At 43.6% G+C, this 15,467-nt stretch overlaps 1 protein-coding gene across 1 annotated transcript in view; it reads left to right on the top strand.

The window, feature by feature from the left end:
• NAALAD2 (N-acetylated alpha-linked acidic dipeptidase 2) overlaps positions 1 to 15,467 on the top strand; it is a 1,042,620-nt gene that overhangs the window by 841,542 nt on the left and 185,611 nt on the right. The window contains exon 13 of the mRNA XM_069639397.1: positions 5,368 to 5,431. Within this exon, the coding sequence (XP_069495498.1) occupies positions 5,368 to 5,431 (64 nt within the window). The remainder of the gene's footprint in view (positions 1 to 5,367; positions 5,432 to 15,467) is intronic.

The raw sequence follows: 15,467 nt of genomic DNA, 5'->3' as shown, positions 1-15,467 counted from the left end.
CCCTTGACCCTGTTGGCAGGAAGCCATTACTTTCAATAAACCTTCAAGGCAGAGAGCGTAGGACTAGGAAACAAGGCTAAAGAATCCAGCATTTTGTGTCAGGGATACCAAGGGTCCTTTTGCATAACTGACTAAGGTGGGGAGAAGCAGTAGATGCTGTGGTTTCGTCCTTGGCTCCAAGAACAAAGAAGTGACAGAGAACAACACAGCCGGTGAGTTGGGGAGACTGATGCAGACCAGTCTGTGTTGAAGTCAAGGTTGCAAGCTGCAACATTGTAAAAAGAGCGCTGCAACAAACATTGTTAAACGCGTGTGATGAAAGACGCAAGTGAAGCTAAATTAAGATACAATACCATTAACGGAGTGGTCCAGCACTGTGTATGTGCTCATTTGAAGTTCTCTGTGCAGTTTCCTGCGAAGAGAAACAAAAGTAGAAGATTAACGTGAAGTGTAAATTGTGTGAAGTGAATCAAAGTGGTCCTGCAACGGTTTAAGCAAAACCCATCACACATTCGAAAGTCTTCGATTCTGGTATCAAATGGGATCTGAGCCCAAAGGGGGATCCAAGGTCTGAGCCCGAACGAGGGAGACCAAATTGCGAACATTGTAGAAAATGGTTCTGAGTCCGGATGAGCGGGACCCGAGATCTGAGCCCGAACAAGGGAGGCCAGTCTTGAATTTGTGAAAGTGAAAACCCTGGAAATAATTGTTTGTGCTTTGGTTGTTACATCAGGCCCTCTGCGAATAACAGACTGTCATTGTGAGAGAGACTTTGGCGGAAGGCCCTGATGCCTGTGTTGAACTGTCACCTCGTGGCCAAGAAGTCAGAGTGTGTGTGAAGCCTGCAAGTGCCGCCTTGCCCTGACATATCATTTCTTGAACATACATTGTTATCCCATGCTATTTTGTATTTAGAAGTAGGGATTGGCAAAAGGGTTATTAGAATGGGCCCTTTTATTTTGACTCCACTAGGACTACGTTATTATTTTTCGATGGTCATAGCTTGCTCCCACTTAAGATTTTGGTTTAGATAGGCGTTCTAACAACCCATTGAAGTTCAGTAAACTCACTTGAACTGTGATCGCGTGTGTTTGTCTTCATTGTTTGATACCATGCCTTCCTTACGCTGCACACACAATCTCATACACAAGCTCCACCACGGCCAGCAAGCAGACCCCGAAGGTCAACAGCCTTGCTGCACCACACATTCTACTGATCTCACTCAACCACTGCACCATGTGTAGCATTAGAATGCAGCTACACACCACGTAAACCGCACTGGCTGCACACATACTGAGTGCACCCGGGCAATATTTACTACCCTACCCTCTCCAATGACCTGGCTACTGTGCTTTGAGATCATACCAATAATACATAACGCGCTATATAAAGGAACAATAACATAACAATGTCAGCGGGTATGCCTTTCCCCTAACTTTTCTCAGGTTTTCACAATGCCAGGGGGCATGGCTCTAACCTTGGTCTTCTCAGGCTTCCACAATTCACAATGGCAGGGGATATGGCTCTTCCCTTGGCCTTCTCAGGCTTCCACAGTTCACAATGGCGGGGGGCATGGCTCTAACCTTGGTCTTCTCAGGCTTCCACAATTCACAAAGGCAGGGGATATGGCTCTTCCCTTGGCCTTCTTAGTGTAAAAGGTCTGGTTCTCTAACCTGCCAGACACTGTGACAAAGGAGATGGTCAGTGGCTTTGTCCTCTCTGAATAGTGGGTTCCAGACCCTTCCTTGTGGTCTTCAGACCTCTCTGGATTTCATATAGGTCCCTGACCCTGTTTCTCTGGCTTCCTGTGCCTTCCCCAACGTTCATTGCAACTTCCAGCTTCTCGTTTGATCTCGGGTATGATCACCGGGCACCTCTGCTGTTTCGTTCACTTCCCTGTGGTTGCCTTCCCTTGCAGAGTCTACACACAGTACGACGGCTCCTCAGCCAAGGAGGCTGAGCGTCTGGAGGCTTTCTTCTCACCCGGGTGGTCTGGTGACTTGCTCTCACCTCACTCCCGCTCCTCTGGTTCTCTTGTCAATCTGTGGACTGAGGACCGACTGGGGACGTCTCTGCAGCAACTCTTTCATCATGGCCAGTGTTCTCCCCACTACTCCAAGCTGCAAATCCTTCTGACTTGCGGTTCCTCCGGGGAGGGATTGATTGCTTACCAAGTCCTTCTTCCCTTTTTATTCTCTTTATTTTTTGTACGGTCACCCATTGTCTGGACCGCTCAAGTCAGTTCTGCAGAGTACTCTTCATTGTTGCGCCTCCTCTTCATCTCAGTATTAGTGGTTTTACTTCCAAGTGTGTTTCTTGTGATCTTCTTCATCATAGTTTTTATACCTGCTCCACGTAGGTAGTCCCTACTCTTCCTCATCCTAGTATTGTCTGTGGTGGCTAAGTTTTCTACACTACAGGAGAATGTGGAGGTATGGGGGACTACAGGGTTCGGTGTAGGTATGAGAGTGAGGGACGAGTGGTTGTATTTTGTGTGTACCGTGTTGTCCCAGAATAGTCGTCCTTGATTACACAGGGGAGGGTCCCTTCCCATGAGATCCACTGGCTGAGTACTACCCCAAGGGGGTCTATTGGGTAGTGACAGCACCTGCCTGGCTTCATGGAAAGGGGCTCCCCGTAGGGAAGCAGGGAAGGCATCCTGGGATTCATCATACAACCTATAAACAAAACAGTTCCATTTTCACCTAGGGCACATTCTACACGTAGCACTGGCGCTAACTTGGCTTTCATTGCAAATGTACTAATTGAAGCTATCTGTAAAGCTGCAACATGGAGTTCATTTTGCACTTTCACACAGCATTATTTTGTTGACACTCAAGCCAGAAGTGATTCACAGGTAGGACAAGCGGTATTAAAACAACGTTGCTTCTGTCTTCCCACCTCCTTCATCTAGTACTGCTTGCTAATCTATGCAAAGCATGTCATTCTGAGCAGATCCACAAGCCTCAGAAAGCAAACATTACCTTCCAGTAATCCTCTTTCTGATTCTTGTATCTGCTTAAATTCACATACCCCTCCCCAACCGCCCCACTCTGGGAGTTGAAGGTATTACAAACATTTTGCAAGACAATTGTCTCCTTTTCAGGACACTTACAGTTCCACTATACACTTCATGCATCCTCAGGTCAGAAGAAATAGTACAATCAGAGGACCTCAATGCATGACGGAGCATGGGTACTGTACATGTCAAAGTAGGGATAGTATTACAGGATCACCCTGTCAACGTCCTATTTTTGACTTCGAAAATAAATAATGTAGTACTCTGCACCAACCAGTAGATGTCGACCTATGCAAAGCATCAGAAAGGCAATTACTGGAAGGTAATGTTTGTCATAGATATATATATGCATATATATTATGGCAGGTAGGCCACATGGTATGAGTGTTGGGATGCACGTACAGTGTCCCAGCCAGGCAAAAAAGGTTCAGGCTAAGATAAACCTATTAGCACGTATAACTGTGTGAGCAGCACGACTGTGTGAACATGGATGAGTTTCGCGCGGCAGAAGGTGCATGCATTGATTGTAGTTCGTTTTGACACATACCCACATATAGCAACACAGAGCAACAAATATATTAATGTTGCAATTGCAGAGGTTAAAGATGGGGCAGTGTAGTATAGGCCCTGTGTTTAAATGTAGTACATGAAATTATGTTTCCATTTAGATGTTAGATGAGAGCCGACATAGGTGGAAGTTGGAGTCAGAAAGGAATTATGGTAGAAGCGAGGCAATTGTATTAACCTATTGGATGTTAAGGCCTAGTATGCAATGAGCAGAATAGAATGCAGGACCTGATGTGGTGCTGCGCCTTTGTTTATCTCAGTCCCAAAGCAAATCCCTTTTCCGCTCCCCAGGAGAGAAGCCGAGGTCCGAGGCACCCGCAGTGCACAGATCTACTCTAATTGTATCCAGCTGCAAGGCCTGAACCCAGTGGGAATGGAATGTTAGCTGTAGGGAGAGCAGGAAGAGAATAGGGCATAAGGTTTTGTGATGCCAAGAGGCCATGTGAAGAGTTGGAGCACTACTGCCCCCAAGGAGCTGTCATTTCATTTGAATTACAATCGCACGTGTAACCAAATGCCAATAAATCTCTGAATTTCAAACTCAAGAGTAGTGACCTGGTCATTACTGGGCACCTGGGGTTTGAAGGCGATGAGGGGAGCTGTGTCTGGAATGTTCTGTAATTTGGGAAAGGAGGAGCCGAGGTGATGCCAATAAATTTAGGACAAGGTCGAGGGTGCCGCTTGTGTGCACTGTGGCATCTGGTATAATGAGAAGACCTATTGTCTTATCAAAGCAGAGTTGGTCTTGCCAGTTTACTCTGAATGTGTCTGCATCGTAGGTGTGCACATCACGTGACGGTCACGATGAATGTGTCAATACATTTTGTAGCCAATCCCACACCTGGATTTAACAGGGACAATGTAGTGGGCCACGTGTCTACGGGAATGGGTTTAGCAGAGGAGTCGCTAATTGGTCCACAGACTATATGGGGGATTAGCATTTTCTATAGGTGGTAGCCAATGAGGGTGGTGCGATAACATTGTAACCTATGTATGCAGGTATATGATTCCTCACTATATAACTTGTCACTTCTTTTGTGACAAGCTCCATGTCAGTTTGGTTCTAAGCGAAGGCCTGAGACCTTTTTGCATTTAACAAACTTTATTCTCCTTTGCAAAGAGGTGCAGTGATTATTTAGCCCTTTGGATTATTTTTATTCATTTTTTGGTTTACTATTCTCTTTACAGGAGGCATGGGTTGTCATTTTCTCCATGTCATTTGTTTCCTTCTGGTTAGAAATCACTATTCTTATACTGCATACTGCCAGTTTCAGACGCATCTATTCTGATCAAAGTTCATGTGATGCATGCCCTGTTATGTCATTATGCTAATAACTATTTTTCAAACTTAAAATATTCTAGTTTTTGGTTTTAAAAAAGTTGGCCAATATGTATCATTAAGCAACACACACTGGGTCAGTGGACTGTACTTAGTGAGCTAATGCCACACCATCCTTACGCAGTGTCTATCATCAATAGCACCACAGCACAAAAGTTCATTGTGCCACGGACAATGGGGAGGGATTTGAAAAGAGGAAGGCTGTTTTTTTTAATGTAAAGTGGAGAAACTGGGAATTTGGTGGAGCGAGAGTAGATTAAGCCTGCCTTCCAGCTATTGTATTGGTAGACTAGGCAGCCTGTTCAGCAAATATGCAATTAAATGGAGCTACAAGATGATATTTTCTGATGCACACAGAAATTTCTAAGTGTTAAATGTTTACTTTTTATTTTGCAGAACAGCCAAACACTAATGCAAATGTTCATCTTGTTTCCAAACTTAGGAAAAAGCTAAAGTTCTCCAGGAGCGAGGGGTGGCTTATATCAACTCAGACTCTGCTCTAGAAGGTAATCATGACAATGTTAAAGCCACTATGGAACTTTGCCTTCTTTACAGGTGTGTGTATATTAACATTGAATCAGCCATAGAAGGCAATCGCAGCTATGTTTAATCCACCCTGGACCTTTTCATTCTTGCTAGCACAGTACAGCAACACTGACTCTGCTACAGAAGGTAATATATGATATGTTTTCGACACTCTGCAACTTTCCATTCTTTGCACGTGTGTGTATTGGCATTGACTGGACCATAGAAGGTAATAGAAGCTTTATTCAAGCCTATCTGGACCTTTTCATTCTTTCCAGCTCAGTACATCCACACTGACTCTGTCATCGAAGGTAATAGAAGCTATGTCTAATCTACTCTAGATGTTTACTTTCTTTCCAGCTCAGTACATTCGCAGCAGCTCAGCCTTGAATCTATGCTTAAGCCACGCGCAACCTTTCCATTCTTAATGGTTCGGTGCATCAATGCTAGCTCTGTCACAGAAGGTAATATAAGCTAGGTTTAAGCCACTCTGGATCTTCTCATTTGTAACTCAGAATTCTGAAAACATAAATATTATCGTAAAATTGATGGCTGTTTAGGAACATGTTTGTGCGTGTGCTGCCAGTTTAACGGACAACATATTTTATGCACATGATGATTTTTGTGTAACTAATCTAGGACTGGAGGATCCTTTGCCCACACAATTTTAATCAACCTCTAGCAGTACTTGTTTTATTTTACCTTCCAAAGATGGTGGTACAGCTCTCCCAGTTAGAGTGCCACGTCCTCCACCAAAACTCTCAGCAGCCTGAACCTTTATGCTTGGCTGCTGAGAGATTGATGCAAGGAGTGGAATTTATCTGACACTGTCCTGGATTTAATCCTCTCAGCTTGGAGGCCTGCCAATAAATCAATGTATACTCTCAGGGGGTGTAAGTTCTCTGATTGGTGCCGGGAGAGGGACCTTTTATCGCTGTTCTGGATTTCCTGCTGGCCTTGGCCTGGACGGGTTTGCAGCTCTGCACGGTGATGGGGTACCTAACCACTATCTCTGTATTTAAAAGGACCCCAGAAAAGGCTTTTTCTTCATAATTCCCACTGTTCTGCAATTACTGCTGGGATTGTGCAATCTGCCATACCAGTTTGTAGTTCTGGCATAGGGTTTGAATTCTTTTTGACATTTCTTATGGGCACTCCATTTGAGCCCCAGCATCCATGTATTAGATTGCTTACCCCTAAATGGATTTCCTTACATGAGACTGGTGAGTGTGAGCTCCAGGCATTGTCTGGTACACTTTCTTATTTAGTTTTTTTCCAGAGAGGTAATGACATTGAGAGAGAGGAAATCCTTCCTTTTCAAAGTGCTCAGATTTTCATCTCTCTCTAAAGATCTTCCTGTGTTTTCTCCCCCCTGCCCCCCGCCTCAAGGCAGAGGAACATGTCTATTGGCTAGACCTGGTGCGTGCTCTCAGCTACTACATCTCTTGGATGAGCGATGCCCGGAAAGATGACTAGCTTTTATTTAGGTTATGCTGGTACCCGTGCTAAAAGGGCTGTGCCAAAATCGACCTTGTCAAGTGGGCATTTGCCAAGTGGCTTTGTGGGATTCCCTTTCAAGACAGGGTGCCCACTTAAGCTGGGCGGTCCTCTACTAGTTTAGGTGGTGTCTTCTTGTTTTTCTCCTCCAGATGCACATACTGCTATGGGAGACTTATCATAGATGAGAAATCCATGGGAGTAAGGAATCCATTAGACCAACTAATGTCGTCCCCTTGATTCCTCAGCATCCTCCCAACCTAGCCATCCTGGTGGATAGCTAATACACAACCGAGTGCTAGGGGAAAAGTGTGAAACTGAGATCATGGGGCACGGCATCATGATATATACCGGGCCTTATGTCCTGTCCAGTGTGGGGTGCTTAGAGGTGTCTGGTGGTGAACAACTTTCAGAGAACCAACTGCACTGGGGATACAATATCGTAGATGAGGAATCCGTGGAAGGAACATACATCAGAAAGAACATTAGAGATTTTGAATTTGTTTAACATTTTCCAAATCTGCCTTGGAAACACAACACAATTATAATGATTTAGGAGATATCTGCCTCCTCCCTTTTGCAGAATTTTGGTTTACTCAAACATTTGCCCACCCCACTGCTTTCCTCCAACTCACACCTTTTGTTTGTAGCAACTATTTCCTGCTTTCCAGTCAACTTACCTTCCCATTACTAATTTTCTTTTTTCCAGGGCAACTAAGGTCTGGATGCCCCTGGTGGTGGCACAGTAAATAGTCCACAGGTTATGTGGCACTGTATAAAAGCATAGTAACCTAATACAACATAAACTGAATTGCATTATTCCTTTTGTGCAATCATTTACATTATCCCTACACTGTACAGTAGGCCTAACCTCCTTGTCATTCTCATATTTATGCCAATGAACCAAGTGTTTACTTGACGATTGCATAACTGACCCATAATTGTATTTATGGTTGGGAATCCCTCTGCTCCACCCAAAGTGTTTGCGTTCTGCTGGTTCAACAGATTCAGTGTTCTTGCCTAGAACTCATATGGAGAGCGCCGGACCATGTCCTGTTGTGCCACACCCCATCCTAATAACCCTAGTTTTGTTGAATTTGCTTCATTTGCTCTGTAAAAGTACCTTTTGGCACCAGAAATACTGCTTTACCTTCCAAAACCTGTTCCGTGTCCTCCAAAGTGGAACACGCATGCTGTCCTTAAATCCAGCTCAGAGCTCTGTGATTTTGTAGGTCAGCCTCCAAAACCAGCTGGTTCCCACCAACTGAAATATTCTGAATTTGGAGATGGGCTCCACTTCCTGCTTGAAATGTTTTCCAGTGAAGCTCTCTTTCTAACATCACCTTATTAGGCTGAGAGGAATCTTGAAGGCTGGCATCCCCCTTGCAGCCCATATTGTCCCTATCTTGCTCTTTCATCTCACTGCCCCTTTCTTTACCGCCTCTTCTTCCCTAATAGTACCTGTGATTCTTTCTTCTTGGTGTCATGCACTCTCGGGTGCAAGACATGGTTTTGGCCCTGTTAGGTTGAAGAGATTTGGAATCCACACTGAAGAAATAAAACCAATTCCATGTGCATATTTTCTTTGTGTGCATTATAGCAGAACCCTCAACTGTATACAGTTGCCTTGGGTTTTACAATGATGTACCCTAGTGTTAGGCAGAATCCTGTGCAGTTCCCTTGGGGTACACTGCAAAAAGATTAAGAGTACAGGACTAAGCAGTAAACCCAATTGGTAGCAGTCTATAACACCCAGATTTACCTGATAGCTGTAGCTGAGCAGTCAGGCTTCCCTCAAGAAGAGTAGGGCAGTATATAGAGTATATACAATAGGGCTAAAAACACAGTAGAGCAAACAGACACTGACCAGAGCTTTGTATAAAAAGTATATAATTATTTATTTAAAACACACTTTAGGCAATATACTAGCACTCTAAATCAAAAGCAAGTTAAAACACAGTCAGGTAAAGTATACATACCTCCCTTAATAACTATTAGACAAATCAGAATTAAAACGCCACGATTTGTTAAACAGATGTGAGCGCATAACCTGATGGCACTCTAATAGTTCAGTTAAAGGGAGAGAAAAAGGCAGAGCATAGAAATAAAACAGGTCCCAACACTTTTAGGAGTTCTCAGCAAGGGAATAAAGGCAGTATATACTGTAGAGCCAAAGTTCATAGGCCAGGTCCACTTTAAATGGAGCAAAGCGAAATGTGCCCAGGATCACAGGGTTTAAAATGCACTAAAAGTCTTTGCAGAATGTTCAAAAGAGGTTGGGGTGATTCAAGAAGGTAAGGTTAGAAGGTCTGGGGCCAACCCAGTTGGCAAGCCAAGGATTTAAGGGTCACCTTGGGCAAACCGAAGAAAGGGAGGCCAGGCAGGACACAGTACCTTAAACAGAGAGGAAGCTCCAGCGGTGGCAGTTGTTCCTGGCAGTGGTTGCAGTTAATTGTTTCGACCAGGGGAAGAGAGGATCTCATCAAGGAGGAAACTTAGAGTCGTTGCACTGCACAGGGATGAAACCAGCCGCGGAGTTCGTCAATAAAAGGAGCGGTCCTTTTATTCGCGGTCAAAGTGGTGAAGCTTGGCTATCCGGCCGCCGGGGTGCTTGGCACGGGCGATTCGACCAAGAGACGTCTTTGGAAGGTGAAAAGGGCGAACTGGTTGGTCCCACCAGCTCAGAGGAAGAAGACTCGTCCAGCAGAAGATCTTCTCTTGTCGTTGGGAAAGTGGTGAGGTAGTTGCAGCAGGGCTTCACCGGTGGTGTCGTTGTTGCAGATGGCTCAGCTTCTTCCCTGTTCGGATACTTAGGTCCTGTGGCGACTTCTGAAGTTCCAGTCCTAAAGGCCCTGCTTTTATGCAGAAAACCTCCCATTCATCAGCCTAGCTGTCAAACACACATGCTAAGTGGTGAGCCGGGCGGCTCACCACTGGGCCAATCAGAGTAGAGTGTGACTTGGGTTGCTGAGGCAACGCAGTCCAGGGTGCCAATTCCCCCCTCCACTCCTCCTGTGGAACCCAGACAGAGTGGCACCATTTGGAGGGCTTCTGTGAAGAAGCCAGCCAAAAAGTGGAACAAAGGGCTCGACCTTGGTCAGAGTTACAGAGACGGGCACGAACGCCATTTTAGAAAAGAGTTCTGGCAAAAACACCCAACCATGAATTTAATATTAAATAAATAAACCGGCGGTATCTTTAACATTGCACCAAAAAGTGGTGCGTTTAAAATCAATGGGAAAATCCCATAGAGAATATTCCGGTAGAATATTTCGCGTGGTAACCACTGCCACCAGCCAGAAACTCGACAAGGGGGGGACTGGACAGTGCCCCCTTGAAAACAGACCCAGGGGCAATATAATTAACCCCTTCCAGTACTTCCACAATATGATGGTTTGTACTGGTTCTGTTCACAGTTTAGGACTATTAAAGTCAATGGTGACTTTACATGCCTTGGGAGACAGTAGTCAGTCCCAGGGTATAGAGTCTATGTTTGGGAGTCACTATGACACCCCTGTGTTACTGCATTGAGGGTGCTGTGTAACACACAGATAAAAAAATAGATGATACCCTATGGAGTAGAAAGAAAAACCCCATAGCCCATAAGCACACACAGAGTCAAAGACACTCAAATCATGCCTAAGAGTGGGAGGAAAAGAGTCTCACTCTTAGCAGGAGAAAAAAACAAACCCCAAAAAATCCAGCAAAGCTGCTGGGGGGGGACTCACTAGGTTTGGGAAATGAGCCTTATAAGAGAATTCTCCCCAACACCTAATGCCCCACCTCTGTGCCTCACCTCCATAGCATTGCACCCCTTAGAATAAGCCAACGTCCCACTAAAAATGTTGTCTGGCTGTCAGTCCTTGACCTAGCAATCCATATCACACCTCACCACTCTTCACATTTGTTCTTCTACAACTTCTCTTCACTAGTCATCGCTGCTAATTGAGCAATCTCTTTAATTACAATTCACTATTCAATTCATACACAATGTTTTTACCCTCGTGTTTGTTCAGACTTGGGTCTACCGAAGGGCCATTCCACCCACAGTGCTTCAGGACCATGATACATTGGAGGAGGTGCCATGCAAACATCAAGTAACATATCATTCCATCCATGATTTCTGTTTCTGGAACACAGATGTTGCCGGTACTCTGTTCAACAGGAAGTTCAAAAAGAGAGACACCCAAATGTATTGGAATACAGGCATGTGACAAGTCCAGCAGTTTGAAAGTATGAGGTTGCAGAGTAGATCTAATGGGGTTACATAATAGCACTTTATGAAAACGTGAGTAGTTAGCATTCACTCTTGAAGTCTGTGTCAATGCAATGCAGACAATCTACTCCAGAGTCCAGAAACGTCAATGAAAGAGGTTTCAACTTTTCCTCCAGTTTTCCTTTGTCGATAAATTCTAGTCTAATCAATCAGCCGACTGTTGCCTGTGTCTGTAATCATGTGTAACAGACAGTAACATTCAATTGTTGACCGATTCCACTTGCGCAAAGCAGTACTACATGTAATGCAGGAACCACAACGCAATTAAGAGCATTCAAAGTGTTGTTTTGCGCTGAATATTATGGCGTTCTTTAATTCACATATTCCTGTGGCCACTATTATTCAGAAAATGCTAATTAGACCAGAAAAAAGAAATAAATGTCGTAAAACAAGGCTGATGCTTTTTTGTGTTGTGACCAGATCATTATTAGAGAAATATTTCCATAAAACACTTTACACAATTCCTGCGAACTCCTTTTTGTAAGAGCTTATATATTGTTGTTGGTAAAGTATTACGTGACTGGCAATGATTTTTGAAAATCCCAGGTAATGCTAACAAAAATGTGTCCAAGTATCCTGCATAATACGAATGTAGCAGACCAGAATGTAATGAATATATATTATGATACGATAGGTTATTTATAACCCGTTTAATACCCATAGGTTTCTAACCCCAGGCCCGGGGATCGAACCTGTGGTGCTCTGTGTCGTCTTGCTTCCAAGGAGAGCACTTTGCCCCTGAGCTATCCTCCGGATACAATGTCGCAATGCGGGCAACAATATTTTATTAGTTAATCCAAATAACCACCAAGGAAAGAAATATAAAAAAACACTGTTTTATTTTAAAAAGATATCCAGAATTTTTATCATGTTTTTGGGATATCACTTTACAGTTACACACAAGTGCTTTTAGCCTTATCTTTCATTGGTGTCTGTGGGTGGCATGTTTGACATATTTGGCATTCCTTATAGATATATCAACATCTCTGCAGTGTCTTTTACAGTGTTTTTCTAACTTTTTTTAAAAATGATTATTTTTTTAGTGTTACAAACTTTCAAAAAAGAAACACATCCTTTCCATAATCTCATTTGACATTACTTATCGCATTCTCTTATTTCAGCTGACTGTTCTTCCCTCACTGTCAACTGATGCTAAAGGGCTGTGGAGTGTGGCAGCGTGCCTCTAATCTCTTCCCTACCTGCTTATATATCATTTACCAATCTCTTGCTAAGTTGTTCTAGATAAAGTGACAGCGCTACTGTTAAGTTTTTGCAATCACTACTGCGCATTCTTGTCCACCACTCATCACTACTACAGGTCGCTGCTTTTTCAAGCACTTTGCCTATGTAGTTTTTTCTCAGAGCTCGCAATTCGCTACAATTTACTACTAAATGTTTTAGCGTTTCGTCCTCGCTATTACACAATCTGCAGCGTTGATCCTCGAGTCCCACTTCACGTCTTAATGTTTTTATTTCTTTCGTCGGAAAGAGGTTTAATCTAAATTCGGAGAAGATTGTTCTTAGTGGCTTGCAGGGGAATTTTTCCATATATTTTGGAAGGCAGTTTAGCGCTTTTGCCTCCGCTGGTCTGTTTGCCATACATCTTTGCTGTGCTCTATTCTCTGACTTCTTATTTATATGGATGGTTGTAAAGAGAGATGACCTCTTGAAATATCTATTAAAAAGCAAATGTGTGAAATGTTTACATGCATATGCAAATTTGGTTGAGGAAAGTGCTCCTTCATCTGCAGTTCACACTGTACCTTGGTGCGATAGCCACAATGCAGATTTAGAATACGTATATTGATAGAGCAGTCATGGTTTATTGGCTTCCCCAATATATACTTGTGGACACATTGCGCCATTTACGCATACTTGAACTGTCACATCAGTTGTCATTAGTGGGTCATTATACATGGTGCTCCTCTTCGGGAAGGGGACATAAAGTACTTGCCAGAGGGGCGTTTGACTTCTGCCACAGCCATGCTGGCCTTCTCTGAACATTCAATGGAAACCTTTCTATACACCACTCTCACTACTGTTCTTTCACCTAGAGGTTCTGAAATACTCAAACATGTTAAACCTAATATTCTTGTTTCCATCTTTGTTCCTCCAGCCCCATCCTTTGCATTGTTTGATATAGAATCTCACTCCATGGTGAACTTTGACAGAGATTTCGGCTACTTTGCACAATTGCATGCTTGAATCTGTCCCCACATGCTTTAGAGGCATGAACTGATGCCCCTCCCCCAACCCATTGTATGATTAACTACTGCAGGCTTAATGCCATGCTTTTACAGGAGGGCTCTCCTCGCAGAATTGCTTTCTTTGACTCGCCACACAAGTCGTCTTGTGCATGATTGCATGCTGTATGACTGCATGCTCTAATGACATTAGATTGGGGCCTCCCCACTTTTGTCGCATGCCCTTTGTTCATTCTTTACCTACAATGATCTCAGCACTGTCCTATTTGATTGAATGTCCCAACAGCCCCCTGCATGGTGTGGCAGAAGTTGGGTTCTCCCGAATGTGTTTGCATTACCACGAGATCCCTCTGCATGCTGTAGAGGGGCAAAATATGATTTGTGGTTGTATGTTTTAAGCCCCTTCATGCTTTGGTGTGAGACAAACCTTCCACTGTCTAGACCCCTCTGCCCATGGTGTGACAAGAGCAAAGGTCCCCCCTGTTTGGGGAATGTTCAGATTTTCTATCCATGTTGACTTGTACAGCATACGCATAGAAACGGTAGTGGAAACTGCAGGAAGCTTCTCACGAGTGTGTATTCAAGCTCCAAAGGGAAAGGAGTTGAGAGCCCATCCGATGTCTCTGCTGGTGAGACTATCCACACCTGCCATTATTCTCCTTATGCAGGATATTGTTTCACAGTAAAGAAATGTGAGGGGTCAGAAATGAGAGAGGGACACCAAGTGGTATTGTTTTCAACATTAGACATCTTAATTAGAGGATAAAGGCCTCTGTCCCTATCCTAAAGAACGTTTCCCTGCTTAGGAAATTCAAACCAAATAAATAAATCCAACAAAACTGGTTTCTCCAAAAGAGAAGTCCTTGGATACCATATCATATCATATCAAGGCCTGAACTAGAACTAAAAATGGATGAACCACCTTTGGTAGACATTCCAAAAGGAAACAAACACTTGTAAGGATTAAAATTTTGAAAAGAAACCCTCAGATTCCTTTATCGAAACACTGTTTTCTTAACGACGGACTGTCTTTAAAAGTGTACGGCATCCGAGAGCGACTTCAATGCAAATGACTTTGTTTTAATTGGCTGAATTGGCTTCATTGACCAGATACCTGAATGCTTGTTTGGCCCCAATGTATTCTTGCTGCTGGTCGTACACAGCCTTCTGAGATGCCAATAATTTCACCACTTGGAGGCTCTTTGCCATTAAATGGGGGTGGAAGTACTAGCGCCTTTATAACCTGTCTGTGGCCACTAGTGCGCTGTGAATGCAAATGGTGAACTAGGGGTCAATTGAAGCACATAAGAATTCAGATTCCTGTTTCTCTCAGTAACAGAAGTTGAACGTGTGGTTGAGAGCCTACCTGGTTGCACCCATGATAGGCTGGGAACTAAGGGTTGAACCTGGTGTGAGCCTCCAACTGGGTCCCAGAATTCAATCTGCCCTACTGTTTAATGCGTTCAATAAATCGGATATTTTACAGAGGAGGTATTTCTTTAGTATTTAATGTTTTGCCCCTAGGTTCATCCCCTGCTTTTTTGCATGTCTTCCTATGCTTGTTTGAACAGTAGATATACATAATGAGTGCATGTGGCATACTCTACTGATATTTACAGCATACCGACTAATACAATCTATAAAACCTCCTAATAAGGCCCCGCTGGTCCAGCATATTCATAAGTGCTGTGCAGCTCAATCTCAAAATGTCTTCCCCAAGCTCTCTTCTCCTTCAGGCAGCCGATGACACCTGAGAGCAACAGGATGTCATGTGAAAAGATGAAGCATTTGGACATCTTGCAAACCAGAGGTAGTGTCCAGCACTCTGTAGAAAGTTAACATCTCTGAATGCTTGGCGTGCCCTCACTCCAGAGTCTCAGGGTACTGATAGAAAATAAAGAAAAGAAAGACTGTAGTGCCTTTTTTAAATAAATGTCACTATAAAGAGATATCATAGAGGATTTATTATCTGAAAAATGTTAATCGTATGCCATCAATGTAGTCATGCATGTGGGGGCATTGCAGTCCCTGTTCTACATG

Source organism: Ambystoma mexicanum, chromosome 7q (assembly GCF_040938575.1).
Source record: "Ambystoma mexicanum isolate Mex_15411 chromosome 7q, UKY_AmexF1_1, whole genome shotgun sequence".
NCBI classification, from domain to species: Eukaryota; Metazoa; Chordata; class Amphibia; order Caudata; family Ambystomatidae; genus Ambystoma; species Ambystoma mexicanum.
Note: the sequence above shows the minus strand (reverse complement) of the source record. Positions and strands in the feature narration are given on the sequence as shown.